Source organism: Kogia breviceps, chromosome 4, assembly GCF_026419965.1.
Source record: "Kogia breviceps isolate mKogBre1 chromosome 4, mKogBre1 haplotype 1, whole genome shotgun sequence".
NCBI classification, from domain to species: Eukaryota; Metazoa; Chordata; class Mammalia; order Artiodactyla; family Physeteridae; genus Kogia; species Kogia breviceps.
In genome coordinates, this window is record NC_081313.1 from 123035 (window position 1) to 143966 (window position 20932).

Here is a 20932-nt window from a genome sequence, read left to right on the forward strand (position 1 = left end):
ATTCCAGTTGCAAAGCCAATGAGAGCCTGTTCAACCGTCCGCGCGCCCGACTCCCCAAGGAGGGGGAAGGTAGCCGCTCGCTCAGGCCCAGAGGCTCACGAGTTCTGTTTACCCGGCAGAGAGCGTCTCATAAGCCAGGGAGCTCTCTTGGCGGGAAGAGAAGACCGGTCCTTCTACACCGGCGGAAATCGGTCCGCTCCACCTACACCAGTGGAAATCAGGGTCCGGTTATCTTCACTAGTCTGTCTACACCGTTGCATGTCAGGTGTGAATCTATCTACACTGGGGAAAATCAAAATCCGATAGCGTTCACCGGCAGAAATCAGGGTCCAGTCTGTCTACACCCACGGAAATCGGGTGCAGCGCCACTGCCACTGGTCTGCTAACAAAATGGTAGGTCCCCAGGCTCTGCGAGAACAAAAGTCACAAAGAATTCCGCCCCCGCCCCTGCTCGGGGAGGGAGGAGCTCGCCCCCAGCCTTCCGCCCCTGCGGGGTCTTCTCCCAGGTGAGGGTGCGGCCCGAGGCACCTACAAGGCCGCCCACACCCCTGGGCTGAGACGCCCCCAACCTGCCCGGGCAAGCAGCCTCCGGGGATGAGACCCCCTCCAACACCTAGTCCCGTAGCCCCCGGGAGTGAAACCCCCCCCTCCAACCTTCTCCCCGGAGCCCCCAGGGGAGAGACGCCCCCCCCTACCTCGGAGTCCCCGGGGGTGAAACCCCCTCCAGCCTTCGCCCCGGAGCCCCTGGGGGTGAAAGGCCCCTTCCCCCCGCCACCCTGCTGCGGTCCCAGGCCCCGCCCCTCCGCCCCACCTGTGAGGCGGGCAGGGGGCGCGGCCGGGGAGGGTCCGCCTCTTCCCGCCCCGGAGTCCCCGGGGTGAGGCCCCCTCCAACCTTTGCGCCGGAGACCGCGGGGGTGGGACCCCTCCCACTTTCGCCCCGGAGCCCCCGGGGGAGAGGCGCCCCTCCCTGTCCCTCGAGGCCCCAGGCCCCGCCCCGCCCCGTCCCCCGAGGCCCCAGGCCCCGCCCCCGCCCCACGGGTGAGGCGGGCAGGGGGCGCGGCCGGGAGGGTCCGCCCCTAGCCCTCCGCCCTTCCCACGACCCGCGGGCTGGCCCTCGGAGCGCTGTGCTCCCCGCGGACGGGACAAAGGCGGCGCCACCATGGCTCTCAGCGCGGCGCTCGGCCGGGGCGACCGGGGCTCGGGCAACAAGGTAGGGGGCGGCCGGCGGCTGTGGTGAGGGTCCTGAGGCCGCGGCTGCGGCAGCGGGAGGGATTCCGGTCACTTAAACGAAGGGTTAGCTAACTTTTCCCTTAACCTCATGAATATTTATGAGAGAAGTATGCTTTTCAAGACAGATTTGCATTCCTGGGGTGTGAAGGGAGTGCAGGGGAGGGGGCTAGGACAGAAAGACGCTTGTGAAGTTGTCGCCAACCATGAGAATGTTCCTGAGTTATTCATTACCTCAAAACTGGTAGGACAAACCAATGAACTTTGTGCACGAAGACAAAGAACTTTTACTTAAAAAATACCAGGATAGACTTTTATATTGGAAAGGCAGTCGATTTAAATAATGAACATTGCCTAGTAAACAAGACAGTGATTTCAGGTCTAGAATTGTGTGGTGGAAGCGGTCTTGTATTTCTTCCTGTGAACTGCAAAAGGTGCGTCGGGTTTGTCCTTCCCTTTTCCCTGAGAACTAGATTACAGTGTTTTGGTACAGTAATTACACTCTACTCCTGTTACCCAACAGCATTTTCACTTTAAAAGTTTAGCTGGTACTTTCAGGTGTCTCATTAAGACTTAAAACACAGAATTAAAAAATTAAGTTGAAGGTAGCTGAAACTGCATAATTAACAACTGAGCATCAAGTCGGCTTCAGCGTCCTGAAAAGAGATTTCAAAGTGGACAGAAGTGCGATTTGGCTTCCTGACCCTCACCCTCCAACTCCCAGGCTCTCTGCATCAGGAAGAACTTCAGAGGCCACCGTTTGCTCTCAGTGGACACCTTCAGACCCTAAGATGTTTCCATTCCTGGTGGAGCCACATCCCTGTACTCGAGGGCTGGGCATCCCCCACAGAGATAGTGCACCCACTTCTGCTACTGAGGAGACGCCCTGTTTTGACCTCACAGTTTGGCATCCAGTCTGCAAACAGGAACAGTGGTCTGGGTTGCGGTCACAAGTGGACTTGTCCAGGTGGGCCACAGAGAACAGAGCCCTGACCTTTCCAGTGGACTGGGGGCCTGGGTGCAGGTGACCTGTGCTTTTATCCCGTTAGAGGGGCCCCTGTGTAGGTCTAGTCTGAAGTCGCCTTTGTGAAATGTGGACCTTTGTGTCTGTAGTTCATGAGCCTGGTGGCAGTCTCACCTGAATACTTTATTACTTGTAAAGCATCCCAAAAATGCTGGGCTAAGGAAATAAAGTCGGCCTGAATTTGCCCCGGGACTCTCTGAGATGTGTGTTCACAGGTTGTATCATCCAGGCAGACACAGGAGACCCCAGACTCCCAGATCACGTCACGGCATTTTCTTCATGAGAATCATTCAAGCCCAGTTCCCATGCCTCCCTCCTTCCAAACAGAACTATTGTGTCCTCTCTTTGTGATTGAACAAAAATCAAGTCACTTAGAGCCATCCAGCCCTAACAGCCATCCTCCAGGACAGGGTACCCATTCTACAAATGGTGGAAAGCCAGGCTTCCGCACTGGACCTGTGGCTCCCAGCCAAGAAGCAGCGTGGAAGCGGTGGCTTTCCTCTCTGCACGGCTGTTCCCAGGGGCAGTGGTGCCTCTGCTGTGCCATTACCCTCTTGCCCTGTCAGAGCAGCGCTCCTGTGCACTGCTCTCCATGGGAGGGTCCCTGAGGATTGCAGCCTCTTTACCTGCATCCCTCTATACCCCATACAGGGCCTGGCACTCAGCAGGTGTGCACAGGCCAGTGTACACTGGTCCGGCCAAGAAAAGGGATCCCAGAGAGACAGTGGTCTGACCTAAGAGCCCAGCACACTCCCGAAGGGGTCAGGAGGGTGGTGGGATGGACGGGTGGGCTGCAAGGTGGCAAGTCCTGCCCTGAACCTGTTGGTCCTGAGAAGCCTTGGGAATCTGGGACCCTGTGAGCAGAAAGCATCCCACAATTGCCATTTACCCTGCAAGGGGGTTAAGGAGGGCAGGTGCCCGGGGAGTGGAGAAGAGGCTCTGGACCTCCACCTGGTGCCCAGAGGACAAGCCTGGGGTCTTGGATTGGATATGCACCCACATCCACCCCCTGTTATCTGTCAGCCTTTAGGCCAGTGGTTCAACCTCTTGGAGTCTGTCTGTTCACTTACAGGATAACCTGTGGCCACCCACTGCCGCCAGCCGCGGCGGGTCCTCAAAGTGCAGCAACAGTCGACGAGAGGGGGTAGGGAACTGAACGCACCAAGGTGTGGGATCAGAAGGGAGCAAGCAACTGATGATTGCAAGGCAAGTTTAATAGCAGAGCACAGCCGTCTATATACCCCTAAAGCAGGGACTTTGCATAGACATTGTAAAGCAGGGACTTTGCATAGGCATTTTTCTATGGAACTGGGCTTCCGCTAGTCGCCATCATATGTGCATCAGCGGGTTTATTGCTTGTTCCACAAAGGCACCAACTTCCCCTCCAGGGTTGCTTGTCCTAGCTTTAGGGAACAACCAGGGACTCCCAGTAACTGAGCAGGTCCCTGGAGCGATTTGGCCAGAGACCGTCTCCTTTTTTACGTTCATACCATAAAGTCCAGGATGCATACCAAGGAGAGTACAGTCGGGCCCTGAGGCTTATGAGGGTCTTAATGGCGCCTTCCTCAGAGGGCAATGCTTTCCACAACCCACCTCTCGGAGCACCATAGCATCTAATTTTAAAGTGGATGAGTTGATGCTTCTTGAAAGGAAACCCAGGTCATCACCGAGCTGAATGTTCCTGAGTTGAAGGCTGTCTCTGTCCTGATATCTGGGACAACTTGCCAGGTGTCTCAGTTCACACCTGGGCCCAAATTCTCAAAGACAGAGCTTTCAGATACTTTTAGACAAGTGTCCAACCTTACAGAACTTTCCCCCAAAGTGAGAAAATCAGGTTGTGCAAAACTCACTTTGTGGTGAGTTTATTTTATATGACTTTAAAACTACTTATGGGGGTTTCCCTGGTGGCGCAGTGGTTGAGAGTCTGCCTGCCGATGCAGGGGACACAGGTTCGTGCCCCGGTCCGGGAAGATCCCACATGCTGCAGAGCTGGGCCTGTGAGCCATGGCCGCTGAACCTGCGCGTCTGGAGCCTGTGCTCCGCAACGGGAGAGGCCACAACAGTGAGAGGCCCGCGTACCGCAAAAAAAAAAAAAAAAAAACAAAAAACCACTAATGTTTCTGAGACCTAGGATAGGGATTAAATCTAATGCCAACAACAGTTTGGGACAGGAATTAATTTGAACTTCTGCACTAAAACTGCGAGTCTGCCAGGTAATGAGTATGTGCACCTCGCCTGGTGAAGTCTCACCTGCCTGCAGTCCCCCAGCGTGGGACCCCCAACCCTGGTATGCATCAGCCTCAGAAAGCTCCCTGGGTCACCCTGCCTGCAGCCCCCTCCGCAGCCCCCTGCCCCACAATGATCTGAACTGACATCACCTTATCCTGACTACCCTCAGTAGCCTGTTTCCCCAGGCAGCAGCGGCTTCATTTCATTCCCCGTATTTCCCTGGTGCCTGGAATAGTGCATGGCACACAGTAGGTGCTCAACAAGTATTTGTCACAAGGTGGCAACTGTATCCCCTCCTCTGAAGCTCACTGTCACTCGCCCGCCCAGTCCCAACGTCACGGGGCTACACAGGTGCAGGGCTTTCCCTGTGACCTTAGCTAACACGATTCCTGAGATTTTAAAGAATAAAATAACAGCCTCAGAGGGAGCAGCCAGGTTACAGCTGATTCTGGCAAACTTTACTTGCCTAAGTGCAGTATAGTACAGCAGGTTCAAGGCAGTTACAGAGAACAGCTTGGCAATACCTGGTGTGACATAATGAATGAACTTTGCATGTAGCTTTTGAGGTGGAGATGATAGTGCAAAGTGCAGAAGAGAAGAAATTCCTGAATGAATTTTCAGTGAATGGAAAAGGTTGATCCTTCCCTTCATTGTCAAGTGGTTTGGAATTAGCTGCGGGCCATCAGGTGGCCTCGCCCGGAGAGTGAAGAGGTTGGAATGAGTTTCGGAGAGCTCTTGGGCTCTGGCTCTGGCTAGAATGAGACACAGGGCAGTGTGGGTGGAAGCAGTGCGCCTGGTGGTTAGGGACGCAGGCTTTGTGGCCACAGTGGCCTGGGTTCAGTTCTGGTTCCCCCACTGAGTGGCTGGGCAGGTAAGCCCCTCAACCTCACCATCTTTAGACTGCGGAAGATAATAGTATTACGATGTTTTTAGAATAGTGTCTGGCATACAGTAAGTGCTCAGTAAATGTTGGCTATTATTCTGTGACTCTGTGGTAGAGAGGAAGAGAGATTTTCATGCAAATAAGAGAGAAAAAGGATTGAGTTGGGCTTCCCTGGTGGCGCAGTGGTTGAGAGTCCGCCTGCCGATGTAGGGGACACGGGTTCGTGCCCTGGTCCGGGAAGATCCCACGTGCCGCGGAGCGGCTGGGCCCGTGAGCCGTGGCCACTAAGCCTGCGCGTCCAGAGTCTGTGCTCTGCAACGGGAGAGGCCACGACAGTGAGAGGCCTGCATACCGCAAAAGAAAAAAAAAAAAGGATTGAGTTATAATTTTTCATTGAATCACTTAAGGAAAAATATTCATTGAAGTTTTCTTCAAGGTATGTTGATGCTCAAAGATACCACCAGGGAAGAGGAATTACAAGTACAATTATGTGCTATTTTAACGATGTATTCGTGAACTTTTTAAAGAAATGCTTTGTGAAAGTGCCCAAATCAGTAGGTCATGAGCTCCACTTGAGTTCAAGGGTCCCAGAGCTTTCCCTATGGACTATTCAAAAAGACTAAAGAAAAGGTAACTGGAACAAGCATTTAGTCAGCCCAGAGTACCATGCTGGCTAAGGAGTGAGCGTTTCTTTCTCAAACTGATTCTTGCCCGTCCAAAGACGGCAACCCAGAGAATCACGGTGATGTGAACCGAGCAGACGAGCCTCAAAGCCCAGTATAAGCTTCCCCGAAAGCACATGTTTAAATAGGAGGAGCATGTGGAAGGGTTGTTGGGGACACAGAGCAACAAAAGCCACACATGAGGAGGTAACTACCATCACAGTTTCTGGAAGGTACCGGAACTAATTCTTTAGAAAAACAGCTAATTGAGGTGAAATTCACATGACACAAATTTAGCCATTTAAAATCAAACAATCTGCTGGCATTTAGTACATTCACAATGGTGTGCAACCGCCACCTCTGTCTAGTTCCAGAACATTCCTACACCCCAGAGCAAAACCCCACACCCATTAAGCAGCTTCTCCAATTCCACCCTCTGCTCAGCCCCTGGAACCACTAATGTGCTCTTTGTCTCTATGGCTTTGTCTACTCTGAATATTCCATATAAATGGCATAATATGTGACTTTTATTGTGTTGAATACATATAGCATGAAATTTACCATTTTAACCGTTTTTCAGTTCAGTGGTATTACATACATCCACATTGTTGTGCACCATCACCGCCGTCCGTTCCCATGACTCCCTGGTCCTGTAAGTCTGAAACTCTGCACCTGTTGAGCAGTAACTCCTCACTCTGCCCGGCCCCCAGAGCCTGGCCACCACCATTCTACTTCCTGTCCTTATGATTGTGACTACACTAAGTGCCGCTAAGCGTAAGTGGAGTCATACAGTATCTGTCTTTTTATGATTGGTTTACTGCACTGAACATAATGTCCTCAAGTTTCATCCATGTTGTAGCATTATCAGAACGTCATTCCTTTTATGGCTGAATAATATCCCATTGTAGGGGACTTCCCTGACTCCACACTCCCAATGCAGGGGGCCCAGATTTGATCCCTGGTCGGGGAACTAGATCCCACATGGATGGGGCAACTAAGAGTTCACATGCTGCAATTAAGACCCGGCACAGCCTAAATAAATAAATAAATAAATTTTTTTTTTAAGTTAAAAAAATTAATATTCCATTGTATGGATGGACCATAAATTTGGTTTATCCATTTATCTGTTGATGGACATTGGACTGTTTCCATCTTTTAGGTTTTGTGAATAATGCTGCTATGATTATGTCTTTACAAGTTTTTGTGTGTACATATATTTTCATTTATTTCATTTATTGGGTATATACCTTCAGGGTCATATGGTAATTCTGTGTTAAACCTGTTTTTTTGGCCTTGCCACGTGGCATGTGGGACCTTAGTTTCCCGACCAGGATCAAATCCGTGCCCCCTGCAGTGGAAGCATGGAGTCCTAACCACTGGACCACCAGGGAAGTCCCCAACTACGTTTAACTTTTTGATGAACCACCAGATTTTTTTTTCACAGCAGCCTAATCATTTTACATTTTCCCAGCAATGTATGAGGGTTCCAATTTCTCCACAGCTTCACCAAGACTTTTTATTTTCCAGTTTTATAGTCACCCTAGTGGGTATGAAGTGATATTGTAGTTCTGGTTTGCATTTCCCTAATGACTACTGATGTTGAACTTATTTTCATGTGCTTGTTGACCATCTGTATATCTTCTTTGGAGAAATGTCTATTCAAGTTCTTTGCCCATTTTAAACTGAGTTGTTTGTCTTTTTATTGTTGAGTTCTAAGAGTTCTTTATATACTCTGGACATTTGCAAATATTTTCTCCCATCTGTTGGCTATCCTTTTACTTTCTTGATAGTATCTTTTGATGCACAAAAGTTTTAAATTTGGATAAAATTTAATTTATATATTTTTTCTTTCATTGTTCATGCTTGTGGTGTCGTATCTAAGAGAATATACAAGGTCATGCCACATACAAGGTCATGAAGATTTATCCCTAAGTTTTCTTCTAAGAATTTTGTAGCTTTAGTGCTTACATTTAGGTCGTTGACTCATTTTTAGTTGATTTTTGTGGTGGTGTGAGATAAGGGTCCAACTTAATTATTTTGTATATGGATATCCACTTTTCCCATCACCATTTTTTGAAGAACTTATTTTTTCCCAATTGAATAGTCTTGGAACCCTGGTTGAAAGTCAGTTGGCTGTAGTTTGGGGGGTTTATTTCTGAACCCTCAGTTCTATTCCATTGGTCTATGTGACTATCTTTATGCCAAAACCACACTATTTTGATTACTGTAGCTTCGTAGCAGGTTTTGAAAGCAGGAAGTGTGAGTCCTCCAAATTTGTCCTTCTTTTTCAAGATTCCTTTAGCTACTCAGGACCCCTTGCAATTCCATATTAATTTGAATATTTTTTTTTCCATTTCTAGGAAAAAAGCAATTGAAAGTTTGATAGAAATGGCATTGAATTTGTAGATTGCTTTGAATGGTATTGACATCTTAACAATGTTAAGCCTTCCAATCCATGAACCAGGAATGTTTTTCCATTTAATTAGGTTTCTTTAATTTCTCCCAGTAATGTTTCGTAGTTTTCAGTGTACAAGTCTTTCATCTCTTGGGTTAAAAGTATTCTTCAGTATTTTATTCTTTTTAGATGCTATTATAGAATGGAATTGTTTCTTAATTTCCTTTTTGGATTCTTCATTACTGGTGTAGAGAAGCACAGCTGATTTTTGCTGTTGATTTTGTATCTCATACCCTGAAACTTTGCTGAATCCACTTATTAGCTCTAGTAGTTTTATTTGTAGATTCTTTGTGATTTTCTATATATAAGGTCTTGTCATCTGCAAATAGAGATAGTTTTACTTCTTCATTTCTAAATTAATTTGCCATTAATTTTTTTCTTGCCTAATTGCTCTGGCTAGAACTTCCAGGGCAGTGTTGCACAGCAGTGGAGAAAGTGGGCATCCTTGCCTAGTTCCTGTTGTTAGAGGAAAACCTTTTGGTCTTTCACTGTTGGGTATGAAATTAGCTGTGGGCACTGATAAGTGCCTTTTTATCATGTTGAAGAAGAGCCTTTCTATTCCTAGTTTTCTAGGTGTTTTTATCATGAAAGTGTTAGAGTTTGTCAAATGCTTTTTCAGCATCATTTGAGATGATCATAGGGTTTTTTCCTTCATTCTATTAATGTGGAGTATTATATTGATTGATTGTGGAACCATCCTTGCATTCCTGGAATAAATCTCACTTGGTCATGGTCAATAATCCTTGTAACATGCTGTTAGATTTGGTTTCCTAGTATTTTGTTGAGAATTTGGAACAAATTTTATAACTCTGCTTTAAAATTTCATTATATTGTACAAGAACACATCTTAAGAATGTACATTTTGAAATAAGAAGTAACCTCTTTAAGAAACAAGTTTGTGTCAAAGGCCAAAATATAAAATTACTAGGAAATCTGCAGAAGTTTAAGACTTCAAAATGTAGCTACTGGGTAAAAAGCCGTTTGGGGAAGGACTGTGATGATGTTAATCCGTCTAAAATGCTTAAGCAGTGTCTGACACATACCAGAGTTCACACGTTTCCATCATGTTGTCTTTGGGGTACAATCAAGCATCCAAGAGGTGCTTGCGTCCTCTCCTGTGATAATACCCGCCTCAGTACTATAGTTTTCACTTTCTTGTGATACACCCCCTACTAGCCTATCAGCCCAGGACATTGATCTTTGTATCCTTCAGGGTGCTTAGCACACAGTAGGTACTCTGTAAATGCACTTTGGTGTTGAGAGTGGAAAATATTTAGTGATCCAGGAGAGTGGTGCCTCCGTGAGGAAAGAGCAGAAACACAGGGTTGGCGCGTTGGGACTGGGCCTGGGAGGAAGTGTCCCCTGACACTGTGCTTCCTGTCGGATTTCTGCTCAAACCGCAAGGGGAGAGGAAGCAGAGCACGTGGTCCAGGCTGGACCGACAGTTGGAGAGAGGCACCTGGACCCTGCAGTGGGTTTCGGCAGCCCCTTCAATGGTGCTTAGGCAAACGAGGGCCCACCTCTCAAATCCTGAAATGCCAGCACTCATAGATGCTTTCATTGGCCAACGTCATGCTCCCAGAAAGTACAGATTTTATTTCAATGTTCCCGTAAGCTTTGTCTTCCGTGTTTTCACATCAGTTAATATTTTGTCCCTCCTGTCACCCCATCTTGACCCATCACACTCTTCCCACTAGAGGAAACAGATGCCTTCCAACCACACTCCAAATGGTTCACAAGCACCGTGAGTTTGAGGGTCTTGGGCAGGCTGCATGAGGCACTGTCAGTGCCCACCCCCTCCCCTGGTCTCCTGCCCCTCGCCTTACAGGGGCGGTGCTCTTAGCTCTTCCCTGGGCCCTAGATCCTCAGGACGCCTGAGCTCTGTGCAGCCTGTGCACCCACTGGCCTCTGGCCCACTTACCTGTGTGCCCAGGAATTATACTAGGACAGCAGCCTCTTCACTGCTGGCTCAGATCTCCTAGGCGCTCACAGCCTTTGAGCGCTGCCCAGATGGCGTTGTTGCACGTGGCTTTTCCGTTTGGAGTCCTGGAGGGTGGTTGTTAGGAACAAATCTGGTAAAGGCCTCCTGAGTCTTGCACCTCCCATTCCGAGTGGTGGCACGACTTCCTCTCTGGACCCTGCTCCGGCTGGTCTAGGACAGACCTGGGTGTCACCGCTCTGTGACGGCATCAGGGGCCTTCTGTTAACCCCCAGCCTCATACACTTACAGCAAGGTGCTGTGAGGAGACTGACACCACTCACTCTTCCTGCCAAAGGGCGTCATCCCTGCGAGGCCCAGCACTGCATGAGTAGGGTTCCCTTGATCTCCCTTCTCCCTTTTCCTTCCCCCTCTTAGTTCACAGACTGACATATTTCAGGGCCCATTTGTTTTGCCTCTTGAATTCAACCACTGTCAGTAAAATGTAGCGAGTGGCGGGGAAGAATAGCCGTCCTCGCTCCGGGAGGAGAGGGGCTTCTGCACAGCACTGACCAGAGACCCGGGTGCGGGCCCCAACCTCACACACCGTTTCTCCCGTTTTTGCACGCATGGGTGTTATTTTTACACCCCTGCAACTTGCTCGAGTACACACACCCCTGCGCTACATTCCCACCCTCTCTCTGAATTTACTGCTATTATTTGCAGAATTCCCGCCAATCCTTGTGAGGATTCAGTAACCCGGGTCAGGCCTTCTGCTATTGAAGCACTGTCCGCTGAGGGCACAGATGTCAAATATTTACTAATGTCTCATCAAATTCCTGAGCCATTGAACGGATGGGCGGACCCAGCACAGAGTCTTCATAAAGTGAGGTTCAACATATCCCGAAATGGTTTAAAACAGATTTATAACTGGAAACTAAAAAAAAAAAAAAAACCACTCCTCACTCATCTCCATCCTCACCTCTACCCTTGCTCACCTCCAGCCTCACTCACCTCCAGCCTCACTTACCTCCACCCTCACCTCCACCCTCACTCACCTCCATCCTCACCTCCACCCTCACTAATCTCCACCCTCACCGCCTCCCTCACTCACCTCCACCCTCACCTCCACCCTCACTAATCTCCAGCTTCACCACCTCCCTCACTCACCGCCACCCTCACTCACCTCCATACTTACTTCTACCCTCACTCACCTCCAAACTTACCTTCACCCTCACCTCCATGCTCTCTCACCTCCACACTCACCTCCACCCTCACTCACCTCCATCCTCATTCACCTCCACACTCACTCACCTCCACACTCACCTTCACACTCACTCCCTCTCTCCTTTTGTTCAGTGTGGTATGCCCATTTATGGTACCAATCAAACTGAAAATTCACGGTTAAACTTTGGTACTTGAGCTGAGAGCTATCCCCTTACGGGCTCAAGGAAACCCACATGTTATAAGCAGACTAGCCATATCATTTATTGTCCAAATTTGAACACTTTGTGGAGAAAGAGAGAGCTATTGCCTTGACCACAGGTGAAAACCCAAACTGTGGGAACCCCTGCCCTGGTTGCCGGTCTGTGACTTGGGGCATCTCCACTTCCTGGGTTCGTTCTCCATGGGTGAGGAACGCTCATGCCCAGGTGTTTGCCCCCCTCCCTCCCGGGCCAGGTGTGTGACTCCCAGTGTGAACACCTGGGAGACAGGCTGTGCCGACGTCCTGCCTACACGGCCCCCAGCAGAGCCTCCGGCCTGCCTGTCAGGCTGCCCGCATTCTGAGCCCGGCCGCCGCTGGGTGCTTCCACTTTGCACCAGCATCACCCCCTCTATACTGTGTTTGCCCCCAGGGCTCCCCCTCTTGTGTAATGCCAGGAGTTGTAGGCGCCTGCCAGGCCCTTTCAGAGTGGTTTGGGGCTCCAGCGTTAGCTTCATCTTCAGAGTCGACATCTCTCCCGGTTTTGTTTGGCAAGTCCTTCTCTGTCCCTCTCAGGTCCCTTTCTCAGGAAACCCAGGGCCCATTCACATGGCAGGAGCCACACATGCCCTGCCTGTCTGTGCCTGAGACCATTATGCTTTGTGGTCACTTTCTTGGGGCAGTTCGGTGGCAGGGAGGGTACATGAAAAGCACCGTTTAGCATTGCAAGTACACACAGTACAGGTTTCTTATTAGAATATCTGTTTTGTTCTTCTAATCATGCATATAGAGTTTGCATTTCCCCTAAAATACCTTGAATTTTGCTTAAGCATGCTGCCACTTGCCTCTGCCTTCCTGCACTCCAATATGGCCTCCTGAGGTGTCCCTGTAGCGCTTTCCCTGCTAGAACGTCTGCAGACTTGAAGTTTTCACCCCCCCTTCCTTCTGGAAAAAACAAAGGTGCTCCAGCCCAGGCCCAGGCCCCACCCCGATTCCCAACAACCTCAGCCCCGTGTCAGCAGTCTTCACCTGTCCCACCAAAGCTAAAGATTAAGGTTAAATCATGAGGCCCTTTAAGAAAGCACAGGAACCAGGTGTAAAAGCCCAGACATTGTGGGCTTCTTACCTTAACGGTTAATATCCAATTAGGATCTGGTAGCAGCTACCTTCAGGGCGCCGTCAGGCAAGGAACATTGCCAGCCTGAGGGGCACTCTTCCAGGGTTCCTGCACCCCGGTTTGAAGAACCCCAGTCAGACTGGGTCCCAACTTTCCTCGCAGCTGCTGTGTCACAGCTGCAGCCGGGGGTCCCCACTCAGAGGATGCTTTGGAAGATGTTAGGTAACATTTTAAACCTACCTAGTAGTGCAAACACACAATATCACTTTCCCACTTACCGTCTCTACTTGCTGCTTCTTTATTTATGTAGGAATGTAATCCAAAAGCGTAAAAAGAAAAGCAAGCAAAGAAAAAAAAACATGTAATCGGTGATTTAGGTGAAATCGGCTGTCAGATCTACAATTTAGAAAAATTAATTTCAGTCGTCCATTGAGTGTCATCTAGAATTCGTTTTTTTATCTGTTGGGAACATGCGAAAGGCGTAGGGAGGGAGGCCAGGCGTGCTGGCTGAAGACAGGATGCCAGGCAGACGCCCGCAAAGCAGCTGGACTCAGACAAAAGGGAACTTGCTTTTGAAGGTGTTTTGTTTGGGCTCAGTTTAACAGTGATGTGAACAAAAAAGGACAGCAAAACGTTGGAGGGATGAAAATGAGTTTTTATCTTTATACGTGAGAAACCACACGTCTGATTGAGCCGACACATTTCAAGAGCATTTTTCTTTCCTGACAAAGGGTTTTCCAGATAAATTAAGCAGGAGAGAACGGCTCCTATCCGTTTTTCTCCGAAAGAACTGTAAATATGGCTGCAGAGGCTAATGGTGTCCATTGGCCGAGCAGCCCGAACTCGTCTGCAGGCCTCGAAGCTCGCGCACGCTCTGCTGTGGCCGGGTCTCCACCGAGGACCCAGGGTATAAAAGTGAGGTTTGCTGTAATGAAGCCTACAGGAGATTTTTCTAAGTTGACGTGATCTTTTCTGGTTTAGAATGAGCAAAGCTCTTACTTCCAGCTGAGATCATATTTCATCACGAGGACACCAATCTGGACTGATGGTGGTTAATGGCAGTTTTGTGCACTTTTCATCGAACACCTACCTTCAAAGAACTAAATGAACTAAAGAACTAAATTCAGCCAAAATGCCTTAAACGCCAACATTTCATTGTCAGTTGGCATTTTGTATTAAAAAATAAAAAGCTTTGAAGCCCTTTCGAGATGAAATACATTGTTACCTTGTGGAATAATTGGTGAATTAGATTCATAGTAACCTTTCCGTTTTACAAATGGAGAAACCAGAAGTGCAGAAATCTCGGGGACTTTGTGCTGTGCCGCAGCTGATATAGAACCAGGGTTGACATTTACAGGCCCTCGCCTCAGCCAGGGGACGCCCTCCACCAGCGGGCCAGCATCCTCTTCCTTGGCGCCTCCACACCAGCCCCCTCTGGCCCTTCCTTCCTTTGCTTCCCTGGTAGGTCCATTTGCCCTCTGTGCTGAGGGCAGGACCATGTCTGTTTGACTGACCACCGTGGGATCAGCAGGGGAACAGTAAGCAGGGGTCACTCCCTGGTCACTGCTGGTGCGGTGGGCTCCTGAGCCCAGGGCAGGCTTTGGTCTGGGACTTGGTGTTTGCAGCTGCTTCTGTCCTGGGTAAAGACCAAGTGAACATGTGGTCGGGCTTCCCTTGTGCATCCATCATTGTCTAACGGATGCTGCGTGAAAGACCCCTCCCAAGACATTCACAGCTCCTGAGTTTGGGAGCTTCTCAGTGGCTTATGAGGCTCTGCTCCCGGCCCTGCCTCTCAGGGCTCGGTCACCCAGGAAGCTGCAGCTGAGGACTCTGGAGACAGTTCTGTCCCTGCAGGTGCACTGCAGAACACCTGTCCAGGGGGCCCCTCGGTGGAGATGTGTGCCCTGCCTGCCCTCGTGGGAGGTGTCCCCCGGATGCTGTGGTCACCAGTGACCCTGAGTCCCAGGGATCATCACAGCAGCTTTATCTGTGATCAGGTAAATCATGGAACGGCCCCTCTCTGGTGCTGCGCGGCTCGTGGAAGGTTCCAGGTAGAGCACGAGCCTGCTCGCAAAGCTTCTGCCAGAACCGGCGTCCACGCGGCCGCCACGTTTCCTTGTCGCGCAGCCACACGTGATGCGGGTGGGCAGGGCGTGCCGTCCTCCCCGGGGAAGCAGGGATCCCTAAACCACAGCCCCACGGAGGGGTTGCCCTGTTTTCTGCCGGCTCAGCACCTTAGTGGAACACATTTCCTCTGTCCAGCATCCTGGAGACTGACTGCCCCCCAGAGGGATCTTTCCATGTGAGTTAAGCTCTTTTAGAGTCCGAACTTCTTTGTCATCAATATTAGGTCCAACATTCCTCTGCCTGTCTCTTCTAAAGATGCTGTGGCTGTAACTCAGCTCCATCAGCAGGCAGGGTGGGCCACACGGTGCACTGGCTGCAAGCAGACCCTGGGCTTGGAGACACGGGACGAGAAGACAGTTAAGCGCTAAGTGAACAGTCTGAGCCCGCCTGGATTAGGGAAACCGAGAAGCACTCGTGGAGGGTGTGCGCTGAGCTACGATGGCCCAAGGGTCAGGGCCCAAGGAGCACTGGCCGGGAGAGGAGACCCACCCCACAGGTGGCAGGTGCTGCCGCCTCGGCCCAGGAAAGTTCCAGAGGTGGTGGCTGGAGGGAGAGGTCCAGCTCCTGCTTCCCCAGCCAAGGACAGGCAGGCCACACCAATGTTGATCTTGTAAACCTTCCTTCCCCCGGGCCCTCTGCTGAGAGGCAGCTGCAGCAAGGCCCTCCTAAACCCCCAGTCCCCTGTGGATGGACGCCTCCCCCCGCACCTCGGGGTTGGCACATGAAGGGCCTCGCTAGAGCCGGTTCCCACGTCCATCGCTGACTCTGGGACCCACCGGCATACGAGGGTCGAGCAGGCGGCGGGAGCTGCCGAGGCTCCTTCCTGCGGGCCTAGCAGTATTCCTGCGCCTTGTTATGAAACCCCTGCTCTGGCTTCATAGTGCGTTGAACGCTTAGAACCCAACTCCTGGATATCTGCTCAGAGGAGCCAGAATTTCACTGGAAACAACTGCCTTTTGCATCTGTCTTGAGACCTGCAAGGGGTTTAACTAGAGACCCACATCTCCGTCCGGCCCGCTGCTCTCCCTCTGCAGCCAGCAACCTTAGCAGCGTTGGGGCGCTCACTAACAGATAGCCGTGGAAGGTCCAGTTCAGGAAGGAAATCGCAGGCGTAGGAACCCTGGTTTGCGCTCACTCAAGACGCTAAGCCGGCAAGTCATTAATACCAGAAAAGACAGGGAGGACTGGAGAGCCAACCCCAGCTCAGAGAAGAGGCTCTCTTAGAGGCTCTGTCGACTGCTATGAAATTTAAGGACCCTTGTTTGAATATGAAAGAGCTAGGAATAGCATAAGGTGGTTCCTGAGTTGGGATTTTTTAATACTAACATATTTATTTATTTTAATACCTTTTGTTGTTAGTTTGATAGAAAATCTGTAAGCAGTATTTAATGTTTAATGTAATGAATATTTAGCACTGCATTTTTTAAAGTTTCAAATCAGAGAGTGTTTTCTCATGACTCTTCTCTGCCAGCTCCACGCACTGCTGAAATCCACTCTAATGGCTCCTCCTGCAGGACGGCCAGAGCAGATCTTGATGGAAAACAAGGCTGCAGAAGTGAGACACGGAGTCCAGGGATGTGCATGGCAGGAGTGGAGCGAGGCTGGGTGTGCGTGTGTGTGCATTGTGCGTGAGGAGGAGATGAAGGTGCAGGGCACAGTTCTCTGTGGGTGTGTACGCGTGTGTGCATGTGTGCACGTGGGAGTGTATGCATGTGTGCATCTGGGCATGTATGCATGTGTGTGTGCGTGTGTGTGTGTGTGCGTGCGTGTGCACGTGGGAGGACCGAGGTACGAGGCGCAGTCCTGTCCACTTGGTTCCTCTGAGATTTGCTCAGTGCAGACTGTAGACAGCAGGCTAGAATATGCGGCTTTCTGGGGCCTGCCCACTGGGCCGTGCTGGCACAGACCTGCCTCTCTCAGGCTGTAGGAATTAAATACAATGGGTTCATTATCAATCTCAGCAGCTGTAAAGTCAGCTTCAGCCCCAGCCTCTCTCACTGCTGGAGGAGGGCGTGTGCCCACGAGGACAGCCCTGGTGTCCACGGGACACTTCCTCCTGGGAACCTAGCCCACGCAGACACCCTCCTTGGCCCACTGGACTCTGCTGAAACCCCCCCTCTCAGCTGCCCATCTCCCATCCCAGGCACTCAGGCCCTGGCCACATCCTGTCCTCCTGTTGTGGCTTCCTGGATAGCACCTGGCTATCGCAGGAAGAGAGAAGGAATCCCTGGAACACTCCTTGCCCACAGCTGCCCCCTGCTTCCGTGAAGGCCAGCCTGGACCCCGGGCTTGCCTGTCTGCTTGCCCTGTGCTCCCACCTGCACGTCCTGTCCCCGGATCTGGCCTCGTTCCCTGGGGTCAGGTTTTGGGGATCCCCTGCCCCGCAGACAGTGAGTTAGTGAAGGGCGGAGTTGCCCTGGGCAGGGGCTTGCTGGCTGTGTTCGCGTGGACAGAGGAAAGGAGCCGGGCCAGCCGTGGGCATCCTGAGGACATAGCCTGGCGTGGGAAGGGGGCCTCTGGCCACATCACAGTGGTGTCTGTCACCAGCGTGAGACCTCCCCACGAGGCCCAGTGGCTCAGCCAGGCCACCCCCAGGTCCTGAGAATTCCGGGTGGGACTGTAGCAGCAGACCTGGTCCCAGGTGGGCCAGTGTCCCTGGGCTTCAGGGAGGGCAGGCACTGGAGTGAGGGGGGAAGCCATGCTCCCCCTGCACAGTCACCGCTCTGGGCTCAGTTACAGCCGAGAGGTTTAAAAGGTGGCTGTTGGGTGGGCTGTGGAATTCAGAGAGAAAGGGTCTCAGCAGTCGAGGGCTCCCTGGAGCCCCCTCCCCAGCTGCCGGCATCCAGAGTCTCCTGGAGGCTTCCTATGCCAATTCTGTTAGAACGCGGGTCAGGAGAGCTAGACATGTGCCAGAGGCCACTGCTCACCGAGGCCCAGGGTCTCTAAAGCCAGGCCAGCAGGATTTGGGGCACACGATGCTTTTGGTGACCGCCGAACTCTTCCAGGAGCCTAGAGCGTGGACCTCAAGAGGCCCAGGCCCTTTCCCTTCCCAGCGCTTCCCTCCCTGTGCAGCTTTGGGCTTAGAAGCATCTTCAGCCTCCACAGCCGGGAGGACCAGGAAGCCCTAACACGCAGCAGCTGGCCAGTGGAGAGCAGGGCCGGGTGTAGACTGGCCAGGTGTGGACAGGCTGGATGCAGCCAGATCTGGTATAGACAGGCTGGCACACCAGCCCAGCCCAGGGGACCAGGCTTCCTAGACAGGTTTGCTTTGACTCAAAGGTGGTTTCCGGGTCTCTGCACACAGGAAATCGGAGATGGCCATCGGGGCCCTGGACAGGACGCCGGGGGCCGTCACTGGGCCCTTGCAGGAAGGAGGCCTCTGTTAAGAGTACCTGAGTGGCTGCAACCAGGTTGGCTGCCCGGAGCAGCCCTCCTGGGGAGTGTGGGTTTCACGGCAGCCTCCTCATTCATGCCGATGGGGCTGAGAAAGTGGCCATTGATGGAAAGTGGGCCACGGGGAGGCCCATCGTGGGCGTCCCTCCCATCCCCGGGGCCCCTGCTTGGACGGACTGCCGGGAGGGTTCCAGTGTCCCGTGATGGGTGCCTGCTGCCGCCCTTACAGCCTGATTCTTATTTATAAAATCTGGCCAAGGCAAAGGCCACAGTGGTGAATTTCTGGGGTGGAAGTGCCTGGCTGACAGGCACTCCGACTCGGGGTCCCATCCTAGGCTGTGTGCCATCTGGGGTACGGCTGGGGGCTGGTCATGGGGATGCGGGAGGCGCCGACTCCCAGACGAGACGGGGGCGCTTTGTGACCGCTGCCCCCCCTCCAGGGATGGTGCCTCTGGGACGGTGCCCCAGGCCACTTTGTTTGCTCTCTTACGCTGACATCGGCACACTGTGGATTTTCAGAGCAAGGTGACATGACTGTGTCCTGGAGAAGCCCCAAAGCCTGGCTGAGGCGGGTGGACAGGACTGGCTGCCCGGGCTTCCTCGTAGCCCATCTAAGACCCCGTCCCGTGTCCTAGACGCACCCTGCTGTCCCTGGGCGTGATGACCCGGATGTCAGGGGCTCACCCACAAGATCGGGCATCTGGGCTCCTTGGTCGTCAGGGTGGCCGCAGCGTGGCTGTGCAGATGCCTCTGACTTTCTTGCACTCTCTGTCCCCATCGTGACGTGAGGGGCTGCACTGGGTCAGAGGCCAGCCCATGTCTGTTCAGGGGAGTGGGGGAGGGTCTCGGAACCTGGTCTGCGCCGCCTGCTGGGGACCCTCTCTATCCCGCACTCCGTCACCTTGGGAGCCTTCCCTGGGGTGGCCCCTGCAGACCCTCTCCTGATGTGCGGGCTGCCTTGCCATGGCTGCGGACGGCCTGCGGCTCCATCCTGGGTTCACACCCTCACTCATCCTCAGGGATGCTGCACTTGAATTAAAACGTGAGCGCCGCACGGCGGGCCAGCCTCGGCTGCATCTCTCCTGGCAGCCGGCCCCTGGACGGGCACGCTGCTGGCCCCTCGCCCCGTTCAGCTGGCACCCTTCAGTCAGCACAAGCCTCCAAGTGAGAAGAAAGTCCGTGTGCTATGACATTTGGCTGTTCTCGCCCCCGGGAGGGAGAAGCAGGTTGTTTCCAGCAGGCACCTCTCCCGAGTCTCTGCGACCGGCCCCCACCAGGCCGCAGCCTCTGTCTCCTCATCTCCAGCACACGCGAGGTTAGAGGGTCGCGGGGCGGGCCTGTGCGCCCAGACTGGGTCCTCTCCTGCAGGCGCAGGGCAGGAGGAACTTACTGCCATGAAGTCACTCGCATGTCATCCAAATTTTACTAAACTTAGTGGGGGTAACAAATCTGTCGTCAAGAGTGAAGCTTTGCAGTGTTTTTCCAGATGTAAATGTTCTGTTGTTAAAAGGCAAAAGCAGTTCTGCTGTTGGCCAGATGACACAGGATTCTCAGTGCGGCGGGAAGGTAATCAAGTGCCTTCACGCCGGTGCTGTCGCAGCCACCCCACTAATGTCACAGTCTAAGCCACGGTTAGACTTACAATCAAGTAAACAGGCGCAGTCCTATGTTCTGAGCCAGCCATGTCCGTGTGTGCGTTTGCTTCAAAAGGGAATCCTGAGCTGTTTCCGAAGTCAGTCCTGTCCTGTCTACTTGGGACGTTTTGATGGTTTGCCGGGTTTTGGTGAATGGGCGAGTTATGGCCACATGGAGAGTGGGGCCGGGCGGAAACGGTTAGAAACGCTCGACGGACGTTCTCCCTCCCTCTGTCCTCTCCTCCTCTGCCTCTGCTCCCAGAGGCTTAGGAACTATTTCAAGAATTTGCCCACTTGGCTCCCTACTTATCTAGGTGTACACACACAGACATAAGCATACACACACACACACCCCACAAAGACACACACACAGACGCCCACATGCACAGACACACACACACCCCCCACACGCTCACACACAGACACACACATGCACAGACACACACACACACACAGACACACACATGCACAGACACACACGCACACCCCACACGCTCACACACAGACACACACATGCACAGACACACACACACACCCAGACACACACATGCACGCGCAGCCCAGCAAACATGAGGGAAGACGATGCTAAACAGAAAATGTACCAGATGATGGAACTTCACCCTTTAAGATGCTAAAACAATGCTCTCTTTTTAAGCATTTCTTATGGAAATCTTTATGAAACACACTGTATACTTTCCTGTTCTCTTAAGCAGAAATGAATGTATTCAAGGTAATTTGGTTTTGCTATAACGCAGTACTTTCTGCCGCTCTGCTCTCAGGCTCCTGTGTGTCTGCTCCCCCTGCTGTAATTTGTGTGCAAGTCGGGACAGTTGCCCACAC

General features: G+C 51.9%; 1 protein-coding gene across 1 annotated transcript in view; it reads left to right on the forward strand.

The window, feature by feature from the left end:
* Positions 1 to 1138: 1138 nt before the first annotated feature.
* Positions 1139 to 20932, forward strand: part of PLEKHG4B (pleckstrin homology and RhoGEF domain containing G4B) — a 61444-nt gene continuing 41650 nt past the window's right edge. The window contains 1 exon segment of the mRNA XM_067031501.1: positions 1139 to 1210. Within this exon segment, the coding sequence (XP_066887602.1) occupies positions 1160 to 1210 (51 nt within the window). The 5' untranslated portion in view covers positions 1139 to 1159.